The sequence below is a fragment of the Cryptomeria japonica genome, chromosome 2 (genome assembly GCF_030272615.1).
Source record: "Cryptomeria japonica chromosome 2, Sugi_1.0, whole genome shotgun sequence".
Classification (NCBI taxonomy): domain Eukaryota; kingdom Viridiplantae; phylum Streptophyta; class Pinopsida; order Cupressales; family Cupressaceae; genus Cryptomeria; species Cryptomeria japonica.
The window spans coordinates 574,396,997-574,424,290 of record NC_081406.1 but is presented as its reverse complement, the minus strand read 5'-3'; the positions used below and the strand labels follow the sequence as shown (position 1 = coordinate 574,424,290).

Here is a 27,294-nt window from a genome sequence, read left to right as displayed (position 1 = left end):
TTATGCTCGTAGAAAAATCTTCAAGATGGCATCAGAAAAATGAAAAAAAAAATGTACAACATATGAATTGCATTAAATTTATTTCCAAATTAAAAGAAACTGCCCTTAAGTAGATTAAAAGCGTAAAATTCGTAGAGTATATGAAAGACATCATAATTTTATTATGTATGTTTTGCTCTATAGTTTGTATCTTTGTAGTGCTTACCAATTACAAACTGATTTTCTAATATAGTTACGACCTCTTTATTTTGATTTGAATTACTTTTTAATTTATGTTATGTGTTTTTGTTTGTAGTAAACTTGTAAATAAATTGGAATTGCATATTGAAGGTTGTTGTGATGTTTTCACACATCGCCTCATTGCAAATGGGGACCCTTACTTTTTCTCGCTTTCTAGGTTAGTTGTCCTAGTTTGGTCGTCTAGTTGTGTCTTTTGCTATTAATCTTTTGCTCGAGGAAGTGCAGTGTCTCAGGCTGTCAGGTGGTGATCAAGTCATGTCTCTCTGTTTGGGATGGGGTGAGGTCAGTTTAGCTTTCAACACCTTGGCAATGGAACGATATATGATGATCATTTCATTTGATCATCATCAGCAAAGGTGAAATGTTTAGTGCAAGTGTGGAGGTCAGCCATAAAAATTGAGATGTTGGATGCAAGACAATCAAGATAGAGGCTCAAACAACATGGAAAAGCTTTATTGATGCTGAAAAAACCCTTAGAATAAGTGAGGTAAGTGCCACAACCCATGAAATTGAACAAGAGAGGTCAGTTCCTGTGACCCCTCAAAACCTCGGCCTGCCTTCACTCACTGTCAATGACCCCCAAAAAGTCCGACCTGCCTCTTCTAGCCCTGCCAGTAGGTAGTAAGATCTCCAACTTGCCTTGAGATCATTTCTAGTTGCCTACCCAAAGTCCGATCAGGTTGAAAGGCTCATGTTTGGTGAATTGGATGTTGATGAAGTCAATACTTGAGGATTTTTAAGTGATAATGATGTATGAGATTGGTAGAATCAGCTAGGTGTGAGTGGAAATCCCCTGAACAAGCTAATTGAGCAAGTGAAGTTGACATCTTATTGCCACTGTCAGTGAGGGTCAAATCCACGACCTCTTCTAGTTGGTGGTCAAAAGTCCGACCTGCTGGAAGGTATTTCTATCTCATGCCTAAATATCCGACCTACTTGGTAGCCCTTTAATGCCTCTTCAAAATTCCAATCAAGCTTGGCATTATTGCCAGTGACATATCAAAGTTCCGGCTTACTATATGATACTGTCAATGACCCTCCAAAACCACACCCACTTTTACTTAAGGGTCAAATCCATGATCACTGCCAGTGAGGGCTAAAATCCCCAACCACTGTCAGTAGGTGCTCAAAATCTCACCCAAGGACTTGAAGATGTGTTTGTGCTGCTGGAGATTGGAATGATTTCAATGTTTCAACCTGCAAGTGATCAAGTTGATGACAGATGCCAATGATTTAAGAAGGGAGATACCACTGTCAGTGACCCCTTGAAAGCCCGAACTTCTTAAAGAGGACTTCCACTTGCTACTCAAATTCCGACCTGCTAATGGTGCTTCCAGTTGACATTCAAAATCCCGCCCAAGCATGGAGATGGTGTTTAGGCTGTTGAAAAATGACTAATTTTATTGATCAGGCAAGTATATGACCAAATATGTGAAAGAGAAAGCAATCAAGGACAACAAGAAATAATGTTTATGATGATGAGTGAAGGGCAAATTCAGTATGTCAAACAAAATAGAAGGAATGATCAAACGAGTCGATGATGCTTGAAGGAGATGTACATGACAAAGGTTGGAAGCCTTCACTTCCACTTGGGGGTGAAATTAGTGAACTTGATGGTGATTTCCAGAAGGGGGTATAAGCCACAAACCTCATTGGAGACTTACAGTAGGAGTCTAAATCTCCAACCTTCCTAGTGTTACCTGCCAATGAAGGGTCAAAAACCCGACCACTTTTGAGCATTGCTAGTGACCCCCAAGATCCCCAAACTTCCAGCTGAGGGTGAAGATTGCGAACTTCAAGTGAGGCCTCAAAATCACAACCACTGTCAATAAATAAGGCTTCAAAAAACCAAACTTCCTATGCCCTCCTAAAAGCCCGAACTGTCAGTGCATGGTCAAAAACCCGTCCATCTTGCTGTCATTGCCTATGCTCACCTAAAAACCCGAACTTCCAGTGCAGACCTAAAAGCCCGACCATGTATGTATTTAGAGGGGATCAAGTATTAGACTGAGTATGACATATCGGACCTGAAATCAATAAAATCAGACTTGAATCAGACCTTGAAATGTGAAAACTAGGAATCAAATAAAGGGAAATCATTTCCAAATTTAAAGAATGAAATTGCTCTCTTCTATATCTTGATCAAGGCTTGTTTGCTTTTCAGGTTATGGAGGTGTTGTAACCTTTTCCACACATTGCCCCATTGCAAATGGGGACCCTCTCTTTTCTTGCTTTCTAAGGTTTTTGTTAGTATCTCGTGGCCTTCCACTTCACTTTTGCCAAGGCTTGCCCAATTTTGAGCAGTTCAGGTCCTATGGATTGAAAGTTAGTTTTTGCAAACCATGTGATTCCAGAGTATGAACACCACCAAAGTGCTTAGAAAGGTCAAAGGACGAAGATCGCAATTGATTTGGACGGATTTGGACAACTTTATATTTTTAGAAAGTTTTCTTTTTTTGCTTTTTCCTATTTTTTAGGAAGTTTCGTTTTTGGCATTTTTTAGCCCGATCCCCGATATGGCTATTTTTGGAAAGTTTTTCCTATTTTTTAGGGATGTCTGCTTTTTGCTTTTTCAGGACGGGAATCTAGGGTTTGCACTGATACCACTGACCTGCTTCGATTGGGACCCAAAATTTCCAAGTTTTGACCTAAAAAGCTAGTTCCCTACATTTTAGGGGTCATATTGCTTCAGATGGTTTGCCTAAGTATGGATTTCAAATTTCAAGTTAATCTGGTTAAAAACTGGTTAAAATGTGAAATTTTGAAATTTTCCAAAATTTTTCTAAGTATGGCTAATGGATAAGGTTGAGTGTCATGATAGGTGTTCAAAAAGTCCGCCCAAGCAAAGGTTCGCTATGTTGGGGAGATGATGAAGGTTAGCCATGGTTGGAAGCCATCAAAGTCCGCCATGATGAAGGGAAAGCAAAAGTCCGCCCAAAGAGAGGTCACTCAAACTCCGCTCTATGATGGGGGTGATCAAAAGTCCGCCATGTTAAAGAGGCCACAAAGAGGGAGCTTTAAACTCCGCCATGCCTTGAGAAGCCTTCCAAAGTCCGCCATGCTTGGTGGAGATGCTTGAAAACTCCGCCCTAGGAAATGTTTGAGAATCCGCTTTGGTAGCCATGTCTCCAAAACTCCGCCCTCCTTGATGAACCCTCAAACTCCGCCTTGGGTGGTAAGTCCAAAAGTCCGCCATGTGGGAGTCTTCCTAAACTCCGCCATGCCTTGTGGAGTGGAAAAAGTCCGCCATGCTGACCCCTCAAACTCCGCCCAAGGAGAGGTTATAAAACTCTGCCCAAAATGGAGGGTCCATCAAAGTCCGCCCCATGCCTTGAGGAGCTGATCTAAAACTCCGCCCATGGTGGAGAGTTCTCCAAAGTCCGCCCTCCATGATGCCTTGAAGGTTCGCCATGTAGAGGGAAATTCAAAGTCCGCCATGGTGGAGAAGGTGTCCAAAGTCCGCTCTAGGAGATGCACCAAAAGTCCGTCCAAGGTGCTAAGCATGATGTTAGAGACCCTCTTAAAACTCCGCTCTATGCCTAGGAGATGCATCAAAAGTCCGCCCAAGTTTGATGGATAAGATGGTGGGGTCAAGAAAGTCCGCCCTCATGAGAAGTTGAAGCCCAAGCAAAGTCCGCCTTGATGGAGGTAGCATCTAAGTCCGCCCTATGCCTTAGTAGAAAGGCCGCCCATGAAGAGAGTTATAAAAAGTCCGCCCAAACATGAAGGTGAGCCTCCAAAAGTCCACCCAAACATGAAAGTCAAACAAAGTCAATAGATTTTTGAGTGATGTCGTCAAATCTCCCAAGAAAATCGAACTCTTAATCGAATTAGAAAGTTGAACAAAAAGAGATTTCAAAGATTATTAAATTGGAAAGTCAAATTGGAAACTCAAAATTAAAATTGGAAAGAAGATATTTTGCAAAATCAAGAGGATTTTCGAACTGAGTTCTAAATTAGAAACTTTGGAAGATATTCTTTTATGAGCCTAGTTTGAATTAACCAACTGAAAACAAATTAGAAACTTGCATGATTGAAGGATATTCTAACTAAAGAAGATGACAATACTTTCCCAAAATGCGAGTTAGATTTAGAAATATGAGTTGGAGGATTTTGCATGTTTCTAATTCGGAATTCAACTTTATTTACAAATACTTCATTTGTAACTTCATTTTTACACACCAAGAAGTTCGAAGTTCTTGAGGACAGCATAGTAAAGTGTTGGCAGTCATCTAGAGAAAATTTTGATATTGTTGGAAGTTGGACGAACTTCGTGACGAAAGATTCAGAGATTTTTGAGTGAAGCCAGCTGGTATAAGAAAGAATAGCTAATCCTTTCTGAGTGTTCTAAAGAATTGATATTGTTGGAAGTTGGACGAACTTCGTGATGAAAGATTCACAGATTTTTGAGTGAAGCCAGCTGGTATAAGAAAGAATAGCTAATCCTTTCTGAGTGTTCTAAAGAATTTTCCAGCCTTACTTCAATCTATTCGAAGGTGAAGTTGAATTTATGATGCAGATTTGTGTATTTTCTGAGTTTTTTTCAGAGTTATAAAAAATGATTTTTAGTGGATTTATTCGAATTTCTAGTGGAGGAAAATCATTTTTTTTTGACCAAGTATAAGAGAGTTTTGGAGTTATAACACTTGGTGTTGATTTATGATCGCAACTATCCTCGAGATTGAAGGGTTTACAGATGAAAATTCAGTTTTTTTTTTTTGGCTAAGTATGAGAATAAAACAAAATTTTCAAACACTTAGCCACTCGCAGCCCCCTTTATTTTCTTCAATTTGCAAATCAATTCCTAACTTAGGTTTCATTGTCTAATTGCAGATTTTAGGCACTATGAAATTTCAAGTGGATAAAGATGCTCCTCCTGAGTCAAGGATGACTTCGAAGTGGAAAAATGTTAGCGACACCAACCTCGGACACATCAACCTGAGGGAATTTAAGAAGCGGATGTTTGGTCTGGACAACCTTGTGCCTACCACAACCGCACGAAAGATGATGAAGAGTGGCATCGTGCATGCTGCTGGTTTTCTCCCCGCCATGCAATGCACTGAATTAGTAGTTGAATGTGCTAAGCATTACAACCCCACCAGTAAAGACATTGTTGCACTTGATGGAAGAGTGCTGGCGAACATCAGTGATGAGGCCATTAGAGAGGCCCTCAGGATCCCAGAGTATCACAACATGGTGTATGTGACAAAGGACGAAGCTGATAGCATGTATCAGGACCACTTGGAGGAATATGATGCCATTGTCAACCATTCTTGGCTGGACAAGCCAAGGAAAGGCGCCTCCAAACTTCAAAGGAAGAGCTTAGTGAGAGCATACTTCAAGGAAGACATTGGAGACATGATCTTTCTGCTGAACAGAATAATGGGAAATCCTCAAGGTGCTCCATTCGAGCCTTGGATGTATTATTTCATTAATGAATTAATGAATGGAGTAAAGATGATAGACTGGGCCCGGATGATTAGCGACAACCTAGACAGCGAGTTGAGGAACCTAGAAGCGAATAGGACCTTCTTCATGAGTTCATACATGTTTTATTCCTTGGCCAAAACCTACAGATACAGAGGTCTCACTTGCAGAGGAGAAGTAGGGAACAAAGAGAACCAATTTCTAGTCTATGATTGCTATCCCTAGCTCCTCATGGAGGAAAAGTTTCATTTTAAAAGAGTGAATGATACCTTCCTCATGCACATCACGTAGACGTTACAAGGTGGACTGCACCAACGAATCTCTCAAGAGTTTATGGATTTCATCAGTCGATTCGGGTATTGGTATATCCAATATCCAAAATTCACTTACCTTAGAATTCAGGGATTCTCTGGGTCTTCCTATAAGCTTCCAACTTACCCTACCAACTGAGTTGTGTTACTCGAGGTTGTGAGGCAATTGGAGGGGTATATTGTGATTCAAAGGGATAAACAAAAGAAGGCAGGAACTTCCTCTGTTACAATTGGTAATGGGCTGGAAACATGTCCATCGTCACAAGCTGCTGTGACTGCTGAGAAGGAGCTGGCCTGGTATCCCCTTTATCAGTACAAGGCAAGAAGGAATTTCGATCCATTCCACAGAATAAAAAGGTTGAAGGAATGACATTTGAACATAGGGTTGATTTAGAAGATTATTGGGCTAACGCAGCCGATAGTTTCGAGATCAGGAAGAGATTTTGGTCAAGGATTCCTTTGAGCATGGTAAGAGCAACAAAGGTATTCAGAGTTGCTGACCAAGTAGAGGATAGCCTTGAGCTTGAGCAGCCGGGCTTTGAAAAGATGAAGAATGAACCACTAGTTTTGATAGATTGGGGAGAGGGAGAGAAATCCGATCTAGCAGACCTCATGAGGACAGTGGTGGACATCTGAAAGGACAAGGCAATTAAAGTCCAAAGCTGTGGCCTTGACCTATGAATTGATGGGAGTGGATGACTCTTTGTCCTCCAATCCTTGTACCTCTGCAGGTAATGCCTGGAATCCTGAAAGTGTTGGGTTTCAGAAGAGGAAGGAGTTAATTGGAAGCTTCGTAAAGGTCACAGGAAAGAAGATTGTAGGGGAAAGAAGGGAGTCCAGCAAAGGCCAGTCCATCCTGAGCGCCACTTCTATCATACCTGATCAAAATGCAGTTGAGGAGTAGGAGATGGACATATGCATGGTTAATGATGAAGTAAGAGTGCCTTCTCCTTCGATTGAGGAAGTAATGAAGGAAGTTGTCCAAAGTCCGGACAGAGAGCAAATCGAAACGCCTACATCTCCCATAGTCTTCTTGGATGGTATAGCTACTGATCCAGGAAGGACAGATGATGGGTTTGACCAGAATAACGTAGAGCAATCAACTATCCCTGATTGGCTAAGGGAAAGAATAAAGGCTAAGGTCCCCAAGGAGGCCTGTTCTAAAGAAATCACAACAACATTTCTAGAGAAGGTAAATGAACCGGCTATAGCTAAACCATCTAAGCCCGCCTGAAATTTTTCTTTAATCTAGAGTGACATTGCAGGATTCAGGACAGTCTAGATAGCGGTGCCTAAACAAGGAAAAACTAGGGACAACGTCGCCGCAGATGATTACAAGATCACCACCATAGAGCTGGGTAAGCCCACCCAAGACCAAGAGGTCCAGTATTTTGATGACTCTTGTAACGCTCTGAAGGCAAGTTTAGCTCAGGAGAAAGAGAAGAGAAAGAAGGTTGAAGAAGAAAACCAGTAGTGGAGAAAGTATGTTCTCCATCTTACCAGACCACTTAACCATGCGATCTCGGTTACCCCTCCATAGCCTCTTTAACAGGAATCGATGAAGGATTATGAGGATATGAAGGGCACATTCACACAGGCCAAGGATTGGATTTCGGACGCTTCAACACGTGCTGATATACTTGTAGAAAATTTAGTGTCAGCACATGAGTCGGCCTCTTCACTGGTCAGCCGTATCCAGGATCTAGCTACCAATTGGGAGGACGTGGAGGAAATTCAAGATGAAATACTTCCGCATCTGAAGGTTATTCGAGGCTTGTCGAAGAGAAGTCTAGTGGATGCAGGTGTCATACAGGCTGGAGATAGGTATGACTTCGGCACCTAGTATTATGCCTTGGTCACCCGGATTGAAGTTTTGAGGAAATCCAAGAACAAGTGCTTCGAGATAGAGGAGAGTGTCAGGGAGATCTTGAGCAAGGTGTTTCATGTAGCGTCTGAGATCTGGAAGAAAGAGAGTATAAGGGAGAAGCATTTGCAAGCAGAGAACCTGAGAGCAAGGATTCAGTCAAGCTTCTTCAAGGATTCAAGGATGATTGACAAGGGCGATCTTTGAAAGATTGCAAACTTTCTCTTCGTCGAGGAAAACTTTCTTGCCCAAGCGGTTGAGTGGGAAAGCATCCTTGCCACATGTACCGATGATGTGGACATCATCGACTTCCAGATTAGTAGTTTGCCAAGTGTCACTATGGAGGAGGCCAGGCTTGTCGTGTCCAGGTACATCGAATCTGTGAAAGAGGAAAGTGGATGCTCACCTCAGTGAGATTAGCAGCTGTGCCACATGTCACTTTCTTATTCATTCAAGCTGATAGTGTTTTGGGAAACCCTAATTAGGGTTTATAGCTTTCAATCTTGGCCCTTGATCACTGTTTGATCTCGGCCATTCATTTATTTTTGAAAAACTATATAAGGCTACCTCCTCTCATTTGGAGAGTGTGAGGTTTTTGATGTATTGTTGCGTAAGGTCATTTCCAGATAATATATTGCATGTGCGCTTTCTCTTAAGGCTTTGTAATCCCTATTGTTTGAATGATTTGCATGGTTTCAATTTCCTCAACACTTAGTTAAAGTTAATTTAGATTTGCTTTCATTTGTTGTTAATTTGAATGAAGGATTTGATAAGTGTCAATTGATAGTGTATCTCCGCTCATACTTTTGGTGAATGGATGATTTCCATTTCACCGTGCAAAGTTAGTCTGAGCCTGTCCCCTGTGCATCCCAACATCTTAATCATAAGCACAATCCATTGAAGATTGCACCGACTTTGTGTAGCTGTCCCTAGTGTGGCGAAGCAAAGTTTGGTTTCTCGAGAGCACCCAATTGATACCGTCTCCGGAGTTCGTAGGATTAGATCAGCCTTCTCAAACCCTATCTCTTTTCCCCTTTTTTGGAAGACTAAACCCCGGAAAATCTAAAAAAAGAAAGAGCCTAAAATTGTTAAATCCGTCTAAGTCCAACAGTTCAAAGACATTTGTTAACGTAAGTCCCCCTTGAGATTTTCAGCATACGCTACTGTTGTGACCATTTCACACATCGCCCCAACGCAAATGGGGACCCCCTCTTTTTTGCTTGTTTTTCGTTCGTTTTCGCTTTCGTTTTTAGGATTTTGTTAGTCAGTTAGTTGTCTGGATTTAGGGTCAACCCCTAGGGTTTTTATTTTTGTCTTTTCAGGCCAAAATCCAGTCATTTTTGAGAGCTTTCGAGCTTCCTTTTCTAGGATGCTAATTTTGAATGCAATAAATTCGCCAGAATGGTTTAATGTTCAATTGGAATGTTGATGCAGAGCTTAAATTTGTCTAAGTGTTGAAAGTGAAATGTGTATTTTTGTCTGATTGAATATTTTTGACCAAATTTTGACCTTTATGATTTTTGATCCTAGGCATTTGAAATGATTTGTTTTCGCCTTGTGAAGTGTTTAAATGTGAAAAATCATGTTATTTTGGCCTGTAGGAGCAAATTCGCTCCTGTCCCTCAGTGAAGGACGGGAGCTCGTTTTCAAATATCTCACTATTCCTGCAGAGTTCAGATGAATTACGAATTGTAAGTGATGGAGAAAGGCGAGATCTTTCCATTGAATATAAATTGAAGATTTTCATGAACACAGAAATGCCTCCAGGAGGAAAATCGCTCTTGTCCCTCAGTGAAGGACCGGAGCTACAAATCAAATTTTGCCTTGTCCTTGCGAGATTTCGATGACTTGATGATTTGAAGGGGTCCAAAGGGAGATGCTTTACCAGATGAATATAATTTGAGATGCAAACACGAAGGAGAATGGTCCAGAATGCAAAGTTCGCTCCTGTCCCTCAGGAAGGGACCAGAGCGAAGTACCTTATAGCTCCTGTCCCTCTCCCAGGGACCAGAGCGATGTCCTTCATTGGGCAAAATCCAGGCAAAAATCAAGACAAGTTTACGTTCAAAGGCAAGGAAGAGTGTGAGATGAACTCATTGAATACAAATTGAAGATTTTAAAACGTCTGCAAGGGTCCCAAAAGGCCTAGTTCGCTCCTGTCCCTCAGGAAGGGACCAGAGCGATTTTTGTTATAATTGATTTCCTTGACAAGTTGCAGACGATATCAAGGCATGGATGAATGGGGTAGAGCATGACGAGTCCGTTGAATATAAATTTGGGACCTGACAAAGTGGAATGAAGGCCACAAGGGATGGATCGCTCCTGTCCCTCTCCAAGGGACCAGGGCGATACAGTGGTTCAAGGCCGTTCCTCCAAGTTCAAGACCTTCTAAGACAAGGAAAGAGGGTGGCAAGGACATTTCAAGACATCTTCATCGAGCACAAGCACTTAAAGGTCATCACAATGAAGAGATTTACACTCTAAGACCCAGATCGCTCCTGTCCCTCAGGAAGGGACCAGAGCGATATCTCTATAAATGGCGTAAATTTCAAAAGGCAAACAAGTTTCGAGCAACCAAGAGGGTCGAAAGGACATCATTTCACGTAATGAAGATGATTGCAAGTTGGTAAAAACAAGAACAAGCACATAATGATGAACTTCGCTCCTGTCCCTCAGGAAGGGACCAGAGCGATGTTGGATATATTGGCCACTTCATGCAAGATTTACGTAAGGTCAAAGTTTTGCGAGATTGTAGAAGGTCCATGGCATGATTAGAGGGTGATACAAAAGGATTTTGAATGTAAAATGATCATCAAATTAAACATAGAGACCATATCGCTCCTGTCCCTCTCCAAGGGACCAGGGCGATTTGCTTTGGATTCTTCGTTTTGCTCCAAGTTCATGCCAAGTCAAAGCTTCGCAAGGTTATGCAAGGTTCAAGGTGTTTTTTGAAGATCACATGTAAGAGTTTTGAACGTCCAAACGTTGCTAATCAAGTTAAAGAGCTCATATCGCTCCTGTCCTTTGGACAAGGACCAAGGCGATCCCATCAAAAACACTCATATTCCTTCAAAGTCAAGGCAAGGCGAGGATGGACAAGGTGAGGGACGGCGTTTGGAAGACATCACAACGAAGATTGAAGTTAAAAGTTGCCAAGATTAGAGAGAAAGACATGGATCGCTCCTGTCCCTCTCCAAGGGACAAGGGCGATGATCCCTCTAAACGTCCAAACACCTCATACAAACAAGTTGAACAAGCGTAGAAGGAACAAGCAATGAAGTTATTTGCCCTACAATGAAAGTTCGAGGATCAAAGATGCATATTGAACGTGAAAACATGGAGATCGCTCCTGTCCTTTGGACAAGGACCAGGGCGATGAACATCCAAAGGCACTTAAGCACACATGCAAGACGATCTAACTCAAAGGACCCATCAAAATGATCGATATTGAACATGGAAAGGAAGGAGATGAATGTTGAAGTTGCAAGAATCAAGACAAAAATCATGAATCGCTCCTGTCCCTCTCCAAGGGACCAGGGCGATGAGGTACGTCCCTTTCATTTTCATAATTTTGGTGCCAAATAAACATTTCAAATTTTCCTTAAATGCTAAGTTCGATAAAACTGAAAATCCTATTTAAATTAGCATTTAATATGGCGTTGATCATTTATTAATTATTTTGCCTTTATTAAAAAATCGAAATTTATAAATTAAAAACGAAAGGCATTTAATTAATTATTAATTAATCTATAAAAAATCGAATTGGAGCGCTTTGGCATGTAGGTCGGCCTTGTTATTTAATTAAAAATCATTTAAAAATCGTTCAAAATTGCTATATTTTATCAAGTCGGCCTAAGGGATGAATTGAGGTGCAAGCGCTATATATAGGGGGGTGAAAACTATTATTTTCACATCATTATTTTTATCCCTCTACATGCGAATTAAGGAGAAAGAAGATAGTGCGAAGTGTGCTTGAAGGGGTGCGAATTCCATTCAAACCAAAGGTGGCGCTAATACATCAAAGGTGGTGCGATACTTCATTTGAGTGAATTTGCCAAGAGTTGAAGACCACATCAAAGGCGAACTTGAAGATCACGTTGAAGACAAAGGTGGCGAAGTTGATCTTTTGAGGAGATAACATTGAAGATCATTTATACCTCAATTTTGCCTAGGCGAATTTTGTCTTTTTGCATTCTAGAGTTAGCTCTCTTTTGAGGTATGGCGATTTGATTTTATTGCTTTTATTCATTCATCGTCATATTTTAAATTTTGAAGTTTTGAATTTTGATTCTCTTAGCTCAATCGTTGTTTTTTAGGAAATGATAACTCTAGAGACTTATCATGACGTTTCCTAAAAACTTCTCTCTCTAATCTATGTTATTTATTGCAAAATCAAGTTCTTATAATGAAATGGTGTGTAGGTATGGCGACTCCGAAGACGGGAGCATCCACCAGCCGTTCAGCTCTCATGAAAGAAGATCAGAAGACCGAAGAAGTGGAGACCAAGATCGTGTCGAAGTGGAGCAACATTGGAGATACAAACTTGGGGAACTTTAGCACGAAGAAGTTTCGAGAGGTCCCTTACATTGGCAAGCCATCACCTGTCGCCCGGAGAATAATAGAGAGTGGCATCATCAAGGCGGCCGGTTTTCCTCCAGCTATTCAGTGCCACGAGTTGATGATCGAGTGTGCCCGTCACTACAATCCACAGTCCAGGACAATTGTGTCCAATGAGGGAAACATTTTGGCGTACCTTTCAGAGGAAGCTATAAGTGAAGCTTTCCATCTTCCAGAGCACAAGGACATGATATACAAGAGCATTGAAGGAGCCAGATCAGTGTACGACGATGATCCAGATGCTTGCTTAAGCATAATCAACAAGAACTGGCTACTCAAGAGTCGTCCCCGTCTAAGCAAGGTACCGAACACATCGCACAGGATTGATTTCCAGGAGGAGTATAGAGATTTGATTACTATGCTCAACAGAGTTACAGGAGCACCTCATGCCTTCTATTTTGAGAAGTGGATGTTTTACTTCATCCAGGTGATTGTTCAAGGAAAGGGTACAATACATTGGGCTAGGATAATTAGCCATTGCTTAGACGTACAGTTGAGGAGACTCAGGGCTACTAAGTCCTTCCACATGAGTTCATACGTCATCTATGCTTTGATCAGGAGTGTTGAGTACGCAGGACTACCTCACAGAGGAGTGATTGGAAGAGGACCCGGCGAGGTCAGAGCTTGTGAATCCTATACCTACTTGCATCATCCGTCAGGGAAAAACTACAAGTTAGTTAATGATACCTTCACGATGAACATCACGAGGACGTTGCAAGGAGGGATTCACAATAGATTATCTCAGGATGCCCAGGAATTCATCAAGAGGTACGATGCTTGGTTCATTCAGTTTCCCAAGTTTACTTACATTAGAGTGCATGGATGTCCTTTACCTCCATACATGTTGCCGAGGTATCCGACAGACAGAATTGTGTTACTTGAAGTAACAAGGCAGTTGGCAGCATATGTGAAGGCATTCAGACACAGACATCAAAATGGAGTCCAAGTACCTATTATTTTGGGTAATTCAGTTGAGGTATGTCCTAATGTCTTAGCCATGGATGACGCAGAGGAGTTAGCCTTGTATTCTTTTTCATCTTTTGCTTGGAGAGAGAGTTTTGATCCACATGGACATTTAGAGGAGACGGTCGGTAGAAGATTTAAACATGAGCATCAAATTGAAGATTTTATGATGAACCTCCTAGATGATCTTGAAGTGAAACGAAAGATACATTCTAGATTGCCTTTGGATTTCATCAGGAAATGCAGGATTTACAGAGTGGCCGACCAAGCTCAGGACAATGGCAGGCATATCCAGTCTTCCTATGATAGAGAAAGCAAAACAATAAGGTTGGATTGGAATGAGCCCGAGGTCGTGGATTTAGATGCTTTGATGGCACCAGTTTTGTCTTGTACTCGCAGATGGGTAGACGTTCAGCATCAAAAGTTGAGAGAACAAGGCATAGCTATGTCTTTTACTTTGGAAGAGAAACCAGCCGAAGGTGGAGCTAGTGTGAGTGAAGGCAATCCTAATCCTAGGAATTCAGGTGAAGGTAACCTTCGATGTGCCAGTGAAGGCAATCTCCATCCGAGAGGTTCGAAGAGAAAGGAAAGATCAGAAAAGAAAGAGCCTTCCAAGAAAAAGCAAGGGGCCAACAAAGATCAAACACCAGGTACTTCTTCTAGACCAGAGAACAGAACAACTCAAGTGGAAGAGTCCATGGAGTCTATGGTACAGAATGACAGGCAGGAGGAAGGATAGGCACAGCATGTTTCGTCAGATGGATCTCTCCAAGACTATGATTTAGATGAAGATAATGAGATGACATCTCCTCCCAGAGAAGAAGAAATAGTGCATAAAGAGATTCAAGTTCAAGAGACAAGATCAAATATCCTAGATTGGTTGAAGGAAAGATTGACTAAGGTGATCATAGTAGAAGACGAAGACAATGCAATTGATTTAGAGAGCCTTGTTGGATGTTCACGTGAGGTAACAGAGAAGAAGAAGGCTACAAAGATGTCCAAGATGATTCGAGATGAGACTGGATCCAGAAAACTGCAGATAGCTACACCGGCAGCAGACAAATATGAGGGTGAGATCCTAGCAGAGGATTATGATATACAGACTATTGAGTTAGGACCATCCACTGCAGAGCAGACAATGGATGATGCTACCGACAGATTTGAGGCATTGAAGGACAAGCTTAGAGAAGAAGTGGAAAATAATAGAAAGCTTGAGAGAGAGGTCGGTGCATGGAGAACATATTTCAGTCACATCAATGAACCTTTGGGACGTCAGGATCCAGTTAGATCACCAGTGCAAGCATTGCCACTTCAATCGATCAATGAAGCAGAAAGGTTCAGGAACCTGGTCCAGCGTACATGTAGTTGGATGGATAGATCTCATACAGTGGCCATAGAGTTTGTTACAAGGATGACGAAGATCATTCATCAGGCTATCCAAGTTCTTGAGATAATCCACAGATTGATGGTAACAGTAGCTGCATTTGCCCATACCAAGGACGTTATCATTCCTGTCTTGAAAGTTATAAGACACACATCCAGAAGAATTTTAGCGCAGGAGAGGATCTTGGAAGGTGATTCTCACAGTTTATTTCAGTGGTCAACCTTACTCCATATAAAGAATGTTCTCTTCGAGGACATCAGTGTTAGATGCGGTCAAGTTGAGGAGGTGATCAATCCGATCCAGGACAGAGTATTTGAGGTACTTCGTACCATTCTTGGCAGAAGGATCGAGGTCGAGACAGATGTGGATATGCAAGAATTTGAGGATAGAATCAAGATCATCTTTTGCAAGGACGCAGATGTTACAGATGAGCAGTATGATCAGATGTATGCCACCATGCTCTTGATTGATAGAACGAAGGAACTTGAACCTACATGGGACGCAGCTCTTCTAGATGCATTTGATGAGGTCATCCACTTAGAGGAGAGTATGAAGAATCTTCCCGAGATTCCAATCACAGAAATCGAAGGAATCGTGACAAAATTCATTGCATATGCTAAGAAAGAGAATTGGAAAGGGAATAAGATTCTAGATGAAAGGTTGTTACAGATGACATGACACCTTATTTCTCATTGGTTGATACCTCTTAGGTTTTTGTGCCGAATTTAATATTTGGCTATGTATTTAATATTGTTCAGTAAAAAGGAGGTCATTTGTAACAAACCCTAATTAGGGTTTAGGTGTCATGATCTTGTCCGTTGATTTACTTTTAATCTGGACCTTTCATTGTAACTGGGGATGCTATTTATACCCCCATTTTTCATTTCATTGGATAATAGAGTAATAGTCAATAGTCGAATAGTGAAATAGTTGATGTAAGAGAGATTAGAGTTAGAAGCAATTTTATTTTGTAGCAAGATTGAGTCTTGAAGAGAGAAATTCAAGCAATTGTTGTACATGATGACTTGGAAATCAATAAAATATTGAAGTTATGGTGTTTTGTTGCAAATTTCTTGAGTTATCTTCATAGTTGTTTGATATACTTGAATCGTGCTCAATCGAAGTAGATTGTTAATTTGAAGGACTAAGTGTGAGATATGATATTTGGTAGGATTCGTAATCCAAACCACTAGCTTCTTGCTGATTGTAGGAAAGCCTTGCGTGGTCGACTGGAGAAAACTTTGAGTCCTTTAATCTTCAACCATTATTGTGTCTTGGATATGTACCTTCGTAGTAGTGTCCTTGATCTTTGATGCATTGAATACCATTATATTACCTTAGAAGATCGCACTAATTTCAGAGTTGTTATCTTATGGCAAAATTGAAGTTGGTTGAATCTTACCAAGTCTCGTCCATACTAAGTCATTCATAGGGTTAGGCTAGATTAGACCTCTTTTTAAACCCTATCCTTTTGCTTTTTTTTGAAAGTTCCTTTTTAGTTTAGTAAAATCTTCGAGCTTTAGAATGCGTAAGACCCCTTGGAGGAAACAGCAAATCACATCATACCACTAAAAAAGCTTGTCCACATGTAGAGACCCTACTAAAAGAACCTTGGAGTCTACCTAACTGATCCTTTTTGCAGATCTTCAGCAGTTAGAGACTATTTTCTCAAGAGAGGATAAGATGCCTATTGGTATTTTATTCTATGTATGATGGTGTACAAAATACACGTCAACAGCTACCCAAGAAGCTATTCCACTAAAGTCGCTTGTTCGCACATATAGACCTTGGAATTAGTAGTGAATTTTCAGGAGAGGATAGAATACCTTCGGGTATCCTATTCTAATATTTGGTAGATGATAAAACAGACACCAACAGGAGGCAAGGAAGAAAGAACTTCATCACTTGAGGGAGGTAGGGACATGTAGGAAGATCAACTTATGATGTTCAAGCCTAAGGATGTGGGAAGCCAAAGAAGACTTTGCAATATTGGGAAGATTAAGTATCCAAGATAAGCTGCTTCACAACATCAAATTTGCTAGTTTGTGGAGGACTCACACATCAGTATCGCATGTTGAAATCAAAGACAAGTGAGATGAGAGGCAAGGAGTAGTATGATCAATGCATTCATGACAAGAAGGATAGATACGATAAAGCAAGTGTAGGGCGTAGCATCAAAGGGTGTCAACACATGTACTTCACTCTTTCAACATTACACTTAAAGCTAGGGGGTATATGCAACATGAGAATGCCAGCTTGCTTCATGAAGAGAGAGATTGCACCAGATAGAAGAGATTAAGGAAACACAAGATTCACAAGAGCAAGCATGAGAGTGCATGTGCTAAAAAGAGAAAATTTACAACTATCTTGAATTTCCTCTGGAAATCCAAGAATCAATGCTAGTACATCAAGAGATTTCATCACACAGAAGAGGAAGAGGATGCACATGTGATCAAGATCAAATAAATAGTTCCAAAAGAGTTAATCAAAGTTAGAGGATGATGCAATTTGGGAATATCTCCTACCTTCGTCTCATTCATGAATGAGCTTGGAAATGTTGAGTATCAAGAGATATGCCTCAATCACCTACACTTGTGAGAGTTACAGTGAGTTAGCTTAGATGGTGCCCAGTCATCACTTATCCAATCACATCATTCTAGGTCAAGGCATTTAGATTCAATGCATCTAACTAATCCAATGAAGCAGATAAATGCCACATGTGGGCACAAAGATCGATGTACCTACCCTCACCATCCATTGGTCGATGATTCAAGGAAGGACATGTGTCCCATAAAATGTAATTTTATCATTGTTCGAGCATTAAATGCTATGTAATGGGTGTAAAAAGCCCTAATCAGGGTTTTCATCTTGTAATCTTGGCCATTGATTGTGTATCAATCTCAACCTCTCATTGTAAAGAGCTACCTATATAAGGCTCAATTTCCTCATTTGTAAAGATTAATAGTGAATAGTTGATAGTTAGTAGAAAGTAGCAGATAGCAAGTGGATAGCTAGAGTAGAGTAGGAGGAAAGGAGATTGTTGTCAAGACATTGTTGTAAGAAGCATGTTAACTTCATTGAAGATATGGTGAACTTCATTTGTTGATTCAACATTTGCATGGTCTCTACTTCTCATTTATTTTCATGTTGATTAGATGGATGGAAGCTATTGTGAATGGTTAATGGTGGAATTCTTATGTTCATACTACTAGTATTTCATTGAATGTGAAATGTCTTGCGTGGTCGACTGGACTCTTTATAAGCTTAACTTCAATCGCTACTTGCTCATTGATATGCATCGTTGTGATGGTGTCTATGTCCGTGGTAGTAATTTGAACATCATACGCTTACCTTAAGAGATCGTATTAAACTTTGTGGAGTTGTTGCTTTGCATGGTAAAGCAGAGTCTAGTTGAATCTCACTAAGTCATTCATAGTCTCTTACATTCTAGGATAAGATCAGCTTTCTAAGACCTTTGTCCTTTTTCCTTTTTTCAAATCAAGTTAATTTCCATGTTCCAATGACATTCAAGCATTCAAGATTCAATGCAAGTCCCCTTGTGATTCTAGCAAAATCACATCATACACACTGAGTCTATCCAAGGGCACGTCAAGACCTGACGTTCAGAGCCTTGTAGTCATCCAATTTGATCATGCAGTTTAGCACTTGGGAAGATTTTGTTCAAGAGAGGATAGAATACTTATTATTTTATTCTGTGTTGCATAGTGCATAAAACACCTATCAACAAGGGTGTATTGGGATTTGTTTTTACCACATTGTTCTTTTTATTGTACTTTGTTTGAGGTTGTATTAATGGATTTTTAAAATCATCAAATCTCCTTAAAAATAGGAGAAGATTTAGTAATATGATAAGGCAGTCCAAGGAGTTGAGCTTAATTGGTTAAAAAGTTGGGTTCTCATTGTTGAGACACAAGTTCAAATCCCATAGGGACATCTAATGTGGAATTCTATGTTTTGACTCATGGTCTTCCATAGTTGGCTTTTAATGTGGATGTTGTTTCTCAATAAAGTGGATTTCTAAGTAGTGGCTCTTGGTCTTCCATAGGTGATTTCTAGTATGTTTGCTTGTAAAGAGCTTGTATTAGTCTCTACTAAGTGCTTGCTAGAGCTTGTATTGGTCTTATATTGATGCATGTATGAACTGAAGATTTGTAAACGATATTCAATATATAAAAAAAAGACAAGGCTCGTTCACCCCAGTTAGAGAATAATAAGAGGGTATTTTTCTTTGAGGAAGGCTTATTTATATTACTGTGTCATATCATAGGTGTTTTAATATCACATCTATTACTTTTTTAGTTGAAGGACATATTTTGATATGCCACTACTTTATATTTTGAATAATGTTCCACTTTTGTATAGCACTGCATTATCTTTCAGTCACTACTCAAGAACAAAAGACAGTGCTTACATCACCATCACAAAGAAGAACTTTTCTTGCATTAATGAGATTGACTTAAAACTATAAAACTGAATGCTAATAAAATATCACATAAATTAGTAAGACTTGTCAAAACTTGACAAACGTTGATGAGTTTCATCAAGTCTCAGTTAAGTTAACAGTTCCTGATCTGCTTGGATTTGTTTGGGTGTTGAACTGACTCAGAAGTGCAGGTCTTACCAAATCCAAGCAAGGTTCAGCTTCTCTTTTCAGAACTACATACTTTTAAATGGGAATAAGCAGGAAAGAAAGTGCATGGTCATATGAGTTTTCCCAAAGTAAACATTAAAACATGTTGCTATGATTTTTCACAAATGTGATTTAATGAACTTAGGCCCTTAGGAATAGGAATCATTAAAACATGTCGCAATTGGAAATAAACTTTAGACCACCACAGAGCAGGTTGATGTTTAAAGTTAATCTTTAAAGGTACCGTTCTCAGTATCTATGAAATTTTCTAGCTTTCTAATATGGTTTTCATTAATATATGGTGGACATTTACACATTGTCAAAATATCCCATCATATTATTTTTCCCTAATAAATTCTTGAACGTGTATATTTTCCTTCTCAATTTTGGCGAACTTTGTAGCAGCTAATCAGAAATTTATTATTTTATTTAATTTGTATTTCACTTGATGAAAAAGGGTCAAAGCTCTCTGTTCCTACCTTAAAATGCACAAATTATTGCAGGATGTCAATTATATAATCTTTACGAACATTTTCTGTCATCCATCTCATCTGCAAACAAATGCTCGTCTTTATCTTCTTGATATGGATTAAATATTCTTTCTTGCCAAGCTACTTGACATTGAAATCTGTTCCATGACTGGCATTTCCTGTATTTAGAATATTCAAGTTTCCAAGTTTGATATTTTGGTTCAGAGCAACTACTTTGAAAGTCAATAAATATTTCTTTTTTCATTTTATTCTGTAAATTAAGTTTTGCACCCTGATTCCATTTTACAAGGCCTTCTTGATGTTATGATAAAATTGGAAGGCCAAACGGTTAAAAGCACCTCGCATGTTTCTGTTTCATTAATGTCTTGCACATATAAGAAATCAGGAAAGATTTAAATACAAGTAATATCTAACTTTGTTTTCAGAATGTACATATACCTCATGGTTGATATTGAATTTACCGTCAATGATTCTATTTTGATGTAAAATTTATACCTATGCTACTTAGTTTACATTAAGATCTTGTCACGACTATTAAAGCTATAATTTGAGATACTTACATTTTACTTATTCATGCTTCACAGAGTTTTGAGTAATCCAAATGTGAGTGTACACTTCAGCACTGGAGTTGTTGATGTAGTAAGCAACAATAAGGGCCAAATGTCTGGCGTTCTATTGAAAGATATGAACACTGGTGAGCAGCGTATACTAGATGTCAAGGGTCTCTTTTATGGCATTGGACATATGCCAAACAGCCAGCTCCTTGAAGGTCAGGTCGAACTCGATGGTGCTGGTTATGTAATTGTGCAAAATGGTGGAGCTACTACTAATATTGAAGGGGTTTTTGCAGCAGGTGATTTGCAGGTGAGTTTCTGATAAACATTGATATTAACTACTTTTGGTCATCATCGACTAGTCATGTTATATCATTTTTTATATGTTGACAGCATATTAATATTAAATGATTGCTCTGAGTTTTCCAAGTCTTCTTTTCCTTTGTTGCTCTATTCAATTTTGGTGGAAGACTGGTTTCCGACAAAGATTAGGAAAGTAATTTATTTTTCAAGTAAAAGCAAAAGTTCTCTATGGAACATAATTGGAAAAGGGAAAAAACACATGAAGAAATTGGTTTGCATATTCTCTATTTGAAATAGTGAGAGTGATGCAATTCCGCCCTCTTACTTGTAAACATTATTTAATTGAAATTGTAGAAGACTGCAGAATGTGAGAATAAGATCAAAATCTACTTTCAGAAAGTTAGTTGCTGGCTTTCACTGACTTCTTTTCCTGCCATTGTTGAAACTCCAAGTTTTTGAGCTTCAGTTTGTTTTTCCTTAATGTTTACATATCTTGTTTTTTTGGGATTAAACCAGTATTAACTAAATTTATGGTAACGACTGTGATAGAGTTTATTTTGGACCAGTTCTTGTTTTTTATTGCTTGGTAAATTGGTAAACACTCGTACATGTTTTCTTATTTAATGCATGGGGGGAGTGCACTAGCAATCTTATAATACTGTTTGGTGCTGAATCTAAGTTATTGGGTTCAGCACTTTGACTCTGCATATTTGTTGGGTCTGTTCAGGTTCGGATATGGGGCCGGGATGGCTCTAGGTTTGCCTAGGTTTTGGCATACACGTGAGCAGAGATGCTAATTATTTTTGATAAATTTTTTTTTTTGGGTTTTTTAATTGATCAGAAGCATTCCTGTCTTGATGGTAAAATTTAAGCATTTGCATGCACTCCACCTCCAAAGCAATCATTTTCTCTGGGTGGCTGCCTTCTCAACTGGCTAGTTTGTTGGAGCTGCAAGTTGTGAATGTGGTGGTTTATACTTCACATTTGGCAAGCCAAAGCTGAGCTGGGTTAAGCGAGAGACTGACAGGGGAGGTATTTCAAGCCAGTGAAGCATTATTGTCTTGCATTTATCGATTACTAGGCCATACAATTTTAGCATATTAAACTATAGCTTTGGTCCCATCCTCAAAAAGGTTTGATCCTTGTCATAAAATATATTTTTCTTGATTACTTTCCTCCCATGGTGATGGCCATCAAAAATATCTTGTCCCATCCTCAAAAAGGTTTGATCCCTGTCATAAAATATATTTTTCTTGATTACTTTCCTCCCATGGTGATGGCCATCAAAAATATCTATCCTTCATAAGAACGTTTCTATGGTGATCCACATAGTGAATAAGTGCCATGGAAAATTAGATTCTCATTTGAAAAAACATGTGTTAATAAAATAAGAATTTTTCTTATAGGCACTAAGGGGGCCAAACCTGAAATACAAAAAGTTTACATAAACAATATTCAAAAAGGCCAAAAAAAACCCTACCTGAAGTCTATTTCTTCTATCTCCAGCTTGGCAGGACCACTTGGCACTGGAGGGAGAGCTACAACTTTGTAAGAATTGTACCAACTATACTGATTCCAGGAAACATCGATCAGCCGTATGGCAAACCCAAACCCTGAAGCTGAACTGAGAACAGAGCATTGAATCCATTTCTGTCGGTTATTTATTCTAGCTATGGTCGGAATCCACTGGTCTACATAACAGAAAGGTTGTGATTATATTGTGATTGATAATATAATAATTATATTGATAATATAATTATTATATTATTATTGTGAGATAATATATTATATAATTACTTTATTATCATTATTATGAGATGATATATTTATATTATAATTGTGAGAATATAATTATACTTATGATTATTGATAATATGATAATATATATTGATAGTTAACATTATATTATATTAAATGATATTAATTAATAAGAGTGGTGTCCCTTGGTGAAAGGGGTACCTCTTGCATATATATTTTATGAGATATGTGATCTCATTCTGGGCGTAATTAATAAAAAAAAAAGAATAACAGAAATAATATACACAGAATTTGTATACCTCAATTCAACAAAAACTTTGGACTTACTCCCTGACTCATCCAGATGGGCTGCATAATTATGGCATGATTAACATGCAGCATAATTAATGCCCAATGGAGTTTAAATCCTGGTCATCATCATGTCAATTACTCCACCTTACCTCTAGAGCATGATGTTTGAAGTTTCATTTTGCTTCTTTCTATACTAAACCAACAATCTGCAACCTGACTTCAATGATCAGTTTCATTGTTATTGTAACTTCCATCCTCGTTTGGCAATCATGCATCTTGATTCTTATATCACCTAACAAGAACAATAAAGTAACAGGTATCACCTATGCAAGATCCTCTTTTGGAAAAGCAAGGCTAGGAAACATCTGTAGATTTGCACCTAGGTGCAAGGGTTTTATTCAATAATGTCAATTGTAGACACAATATGTGTTGAACACACAAGAGTACTGAGAGGGGGGGAATCAATACTTAAAACAATTTTTTAATCTGATCAACAATCATTTATTAAAAGTAATCATCAAACTGCAAGAAGGAAAATACAGAAGCACACAACCATAACACCAGATTTACGTGGAAAACCCAACAAGGGAAAAAACATGGTGAGAAAGCTGCTTGGAGCTACTGTCCAATTCCAGCCTCGCAATAGTATGAATAGGATTACAACTTTGTTTTAGGGCTTCAACCCAAGGAAGCAACAACTCCTTGAAATACAATAACTTTGTTTTAGGGCATCAACCAAAGGAAGCAACAACTCCCTGAAATATGATAATCAACTGAAGGATGCAACAACTACCTAAAATACACTTTCAGAATGAAAGGGATGACTGTAATTGATGGCTTTACTCCACTGATCTGTCAACAATTATTTCTGTTTTGCACCATTAACTACTTTCGGCTCACTACCTTCAACATCTGCACATTATCACCTCACACACCTCTAGTCAACAATTTTTGATCTCTCTCTCTCTCTCTCTCTCTCTCTCTCTCAATCTCTCTCTCTCTCTCTCTCTCTCTATATATATATATATATCCACCAAAATCTTCAAATTCTTAATAAGGTCAGCTCCAAGATGACATATACATGAGACATGAATTGAATTCATCTGTTGACCACATGAGATGCCCTCCGCAAGTATTCAAAACATCAAATAGTTCAGCAGTAAATGAAATGTGTAGAGCATTACACTAGTTAGCCACAAAATTCATAAGCCATGAGAGATAATGTGTTGCGGCTCAAAAAAGATTCAGCTGGGCCCAAATACATCTTAATGTGAACTCTCGAATTGGTGTTGACATGAAGAAACATGGTGCAAGCATGAAAACAATGTGCTGTCAACCCACCACCCATTAGTCACCCAGAGAGACAATGCTGAATTGTTTGTGGTACCAGAAGGAGAAGAATATCACTATGCGGATCATGATACATACACATTTACCCTTTTCAACTGACTTTGCATACATTCTTTTCAATATTTGATTGTTACATGCTGGTGCAAGTACATAACCACTTGTACAGGTGAAGACAGAGCATTCCAGTTCAACTGTATCACTTTGGCATTATGAAAGCTGAACTTGTGGTGGACCAAATCTTTTGTAACTTGAATAGAACATACCTTAGACATCGCTGATCACGTCCTTAAAACCACATGAACATGTCGATCAATATGGTGGAATGCAGAGCATTCCAACTTGACTTCTGAGACCCTTGGCTTTGCCTTGGCACAGTCTGGTACACTATTATCTCTAACTTTCTTTGTAGAAGAGGTTGTGGCATGAAACTTTGAATATAACATCCTATAGCTCAACAAACTTAACTTTTGAACTGCAAGACAATTCTTCTGCAACTTACCAGTGTGTGCGGTACACCAAACTGACAAGATATTATCATATTACAGTAGAAGTCTTGAAAACATATCAAGATATGTGCACCCACAACCGCATCATACTGAGACATTGAAACGGTACTTAACGGAGCATTAACTCATCAAGGATGTACTGATGAACATTTAAGATATGAACTTCAGAAGATATGGTACAACTGTGTACAGTAAATACTCACTCCTTGTCTTACACATCACTGCAATGCTGAATTTTTGTCTTTCACATATCACAAGGCTGAACTGTACCATAATGATAACATGCAGATGTCATATCTGCACTAGTCTCCCCCTTAGTCATGCCATAGTGTATCATTGGTTAGCATATGGATGTAACATGGGTTAACATCAATGACAACATATTGCACCATATCTGCAACAATATGGTGCACCCTAAATGTGAAAGGGTTGTAGTTTCCAATCTCAATTGTGTGTGTGCATGTGTGCCACTGTGTGAATCTCCTTTCTTCTTGTAGGTTCTTGACAAAATCTCAGAGATGAACCAGATAAGAGTAATGGCTCTCTTTATTTTCTCTGTTTGTTGTCTAATATAACACAAAGATTGTCTAATATTTCTGTGTAACTACCAGCCAAGTTTGTTTACAGTGACTTGGTTGTCTTTTGATTTTAAAACCGTATTGCATATTTCAAAAATTCTACAAAGAATTGAAGCATATTCTTTGAAAATGCTTGTTGACATAATGCTTGGGGAGATCCAACATCTCAAATAAAGCAGCCGACTTTGCATGAATGACTTTGAAAGTTAAAATGTTCTTAGTGTGATTGCTAGGTCTGGATGTCTTATTTGTTTTGAAATATGTCTTTTCTTGGTCTAAAAATTTCAATTTGGTGAAGGCCTGTTGTATCCCTTACAGTTACCAGACAGGACACGCTTTTATTTTTGCATGGATTTAACAATATTTTTTTTTGGTATTTCCCTCCGCGTTTATAAAAATTCATGCTCACAAGCTTTGCATATTTGTATTGTAAATTTCCTTAGGACCCAGAGTGGAGACAAGCAGTCACAGCAGCTGGTTCTGGCTGCATGGCAGCATTATCTGCAGAGCGTTATCTTGTCAAAAACAATCTCCTCATTGAGTTCCATCAGGTATATGGATCTTTAGTAATACATGTCAAACAATGGATATTGGTCATATTTATTGAAATCCTATCAAGCCAACATTTATCATTTATTTAATCATGCTATTGGAGATTTAAAAAATAATATTTTTTTTGTTAGTTCTGATAGGAACCATTATAAATTTGGCACTTGGGTCCGTTGTTTAGCAATAGTTGTATGAATCTGTGGAGTGTGTTTTATTATTATACTTAGTTATGAAGAAATGCGTCCAACATGGACTAGATTCTCTTTTCTTGACTACATAATAACATGAAATGATAGTCTTTCAAGTTTTGAACATGTAGACATGATTTTAGCAATTAATTAAACTTTCCTATATTTTTTAGAGATTTCTCTGCTTACAAAAGGTGGGAAAATTGCTCTCTGACTTATGCTAATACTACATGACAGAGGAGCTACTAATGAATGTGCTGTCAATACATTTATTAGTTTTAAATTTTACTTCAAACAATAGTAGTTGCTATGATTTATAAAGAGTTACCGACATTTTTAATCTGACAGGAAGCTCTTCCGTTTCTTTAATTTTTTCATTCCTCGGATTTGTTCTTATAGCAGCCTAAAGTTGAAGAGGCTAAGAAAGAGATCCCGGACAGAGATGTACAGATGGGTTTTGATATTTCCCAAGCTAAGCATAAGGGTCAGGTAATTGAATTTCTCATTGACAACGCACTCTCTTCTTTATGCTTTTTGAGTCTGTTTTGTTTTTCTATTGGAGACATGGAAAAATTTGGCTTGGTGTTTGACAACCAGGAACATTAAATTGTTTATAAATATTGCTATGCTATTTTCTGTTTGACATTCCAATATAAACCAATATGTTCCTTGCAGTATGCTCTTCGAAAGATATATCATGAGAGTCCACGCCTTATTTGTGTGTTCTATACCTCGCCAACATGTGGGCCTTGCAGAACTCTTAAGCCTATTCTTAACAAGGTAAAAATGGCTACTGGTTGTCAAGCAGAATGTTAATATGCCTGGGATGGTTTTAGATGTGACAAGCACTTATTTTACTTGTTTTTTACTTTAGATAACTGAATTATTCCAAAGAAAATATAATGTATTGTGTTGCTTCATGTTTTAAACCATTAGAATTAGGAATGCTATTGTAGAATCCCAATCACATAAATCATATTTTACTTGTTTTTACTGAAATCCATTATTTAGGGGGCAGCCATTAAGCACCCTTGAAATGTGCTCTAAATAAACTAGTCACTGTTAGCCAGAGATGATTCACATGTTAATCCATAAGAGTGGAGCTCCTTTGATGGAACTCTAAGCCTTAATAAACAAACAAAGGCTTGTGATATGCTTGCATACTAGTATGGTATACTAGCATTTTTAAGCATCATTTATGAAATTCTTTTTGATCTGCATGTTTAGTGCTGCATACCACACTATGTTAGATATTAAAGATAGTTCTTG

General features: G+C 38.7%; 1 protein-coding gene across 3 annotated transcripts in view; it reads left to right on the top strand.

The window, feature by feature from the left end:
• Positions 1 to 27,294, top strand: part of LOC131050866 (thioredoxin reductase NTRC) — a 131,084-nt gene that overhangs the window by 25,121 nt on the left and 78,669 nt on the right. For 2 of the 3 annotated variants that reach the window (XM_057985175.2, XM_057985160.2), the window contains exons 5-8: positions 20,533 to 20,812; positions 25,732 to 25,839; positions 26,425 to 26,514; positions 26,701 to 26,805. In XM_057985175.2, coding sequence (XP_057841158.2) covers positions 20,533 to 20,812; positions 25,732 to 25,839; positions 26,425 to 26,514; positions 26,701 to 26,805 — 583 coding nt within the window. The remainder of the gene's footprint in view (positions 1 to 20,532; positions 20,813 to 25,731; positions 25,840 to 26,424; positions 26,515 to 26,700; positions 26,806 to 27,294) is intronic. The other variant, XM_057985167.2, reaches the window with a different exon arrangement.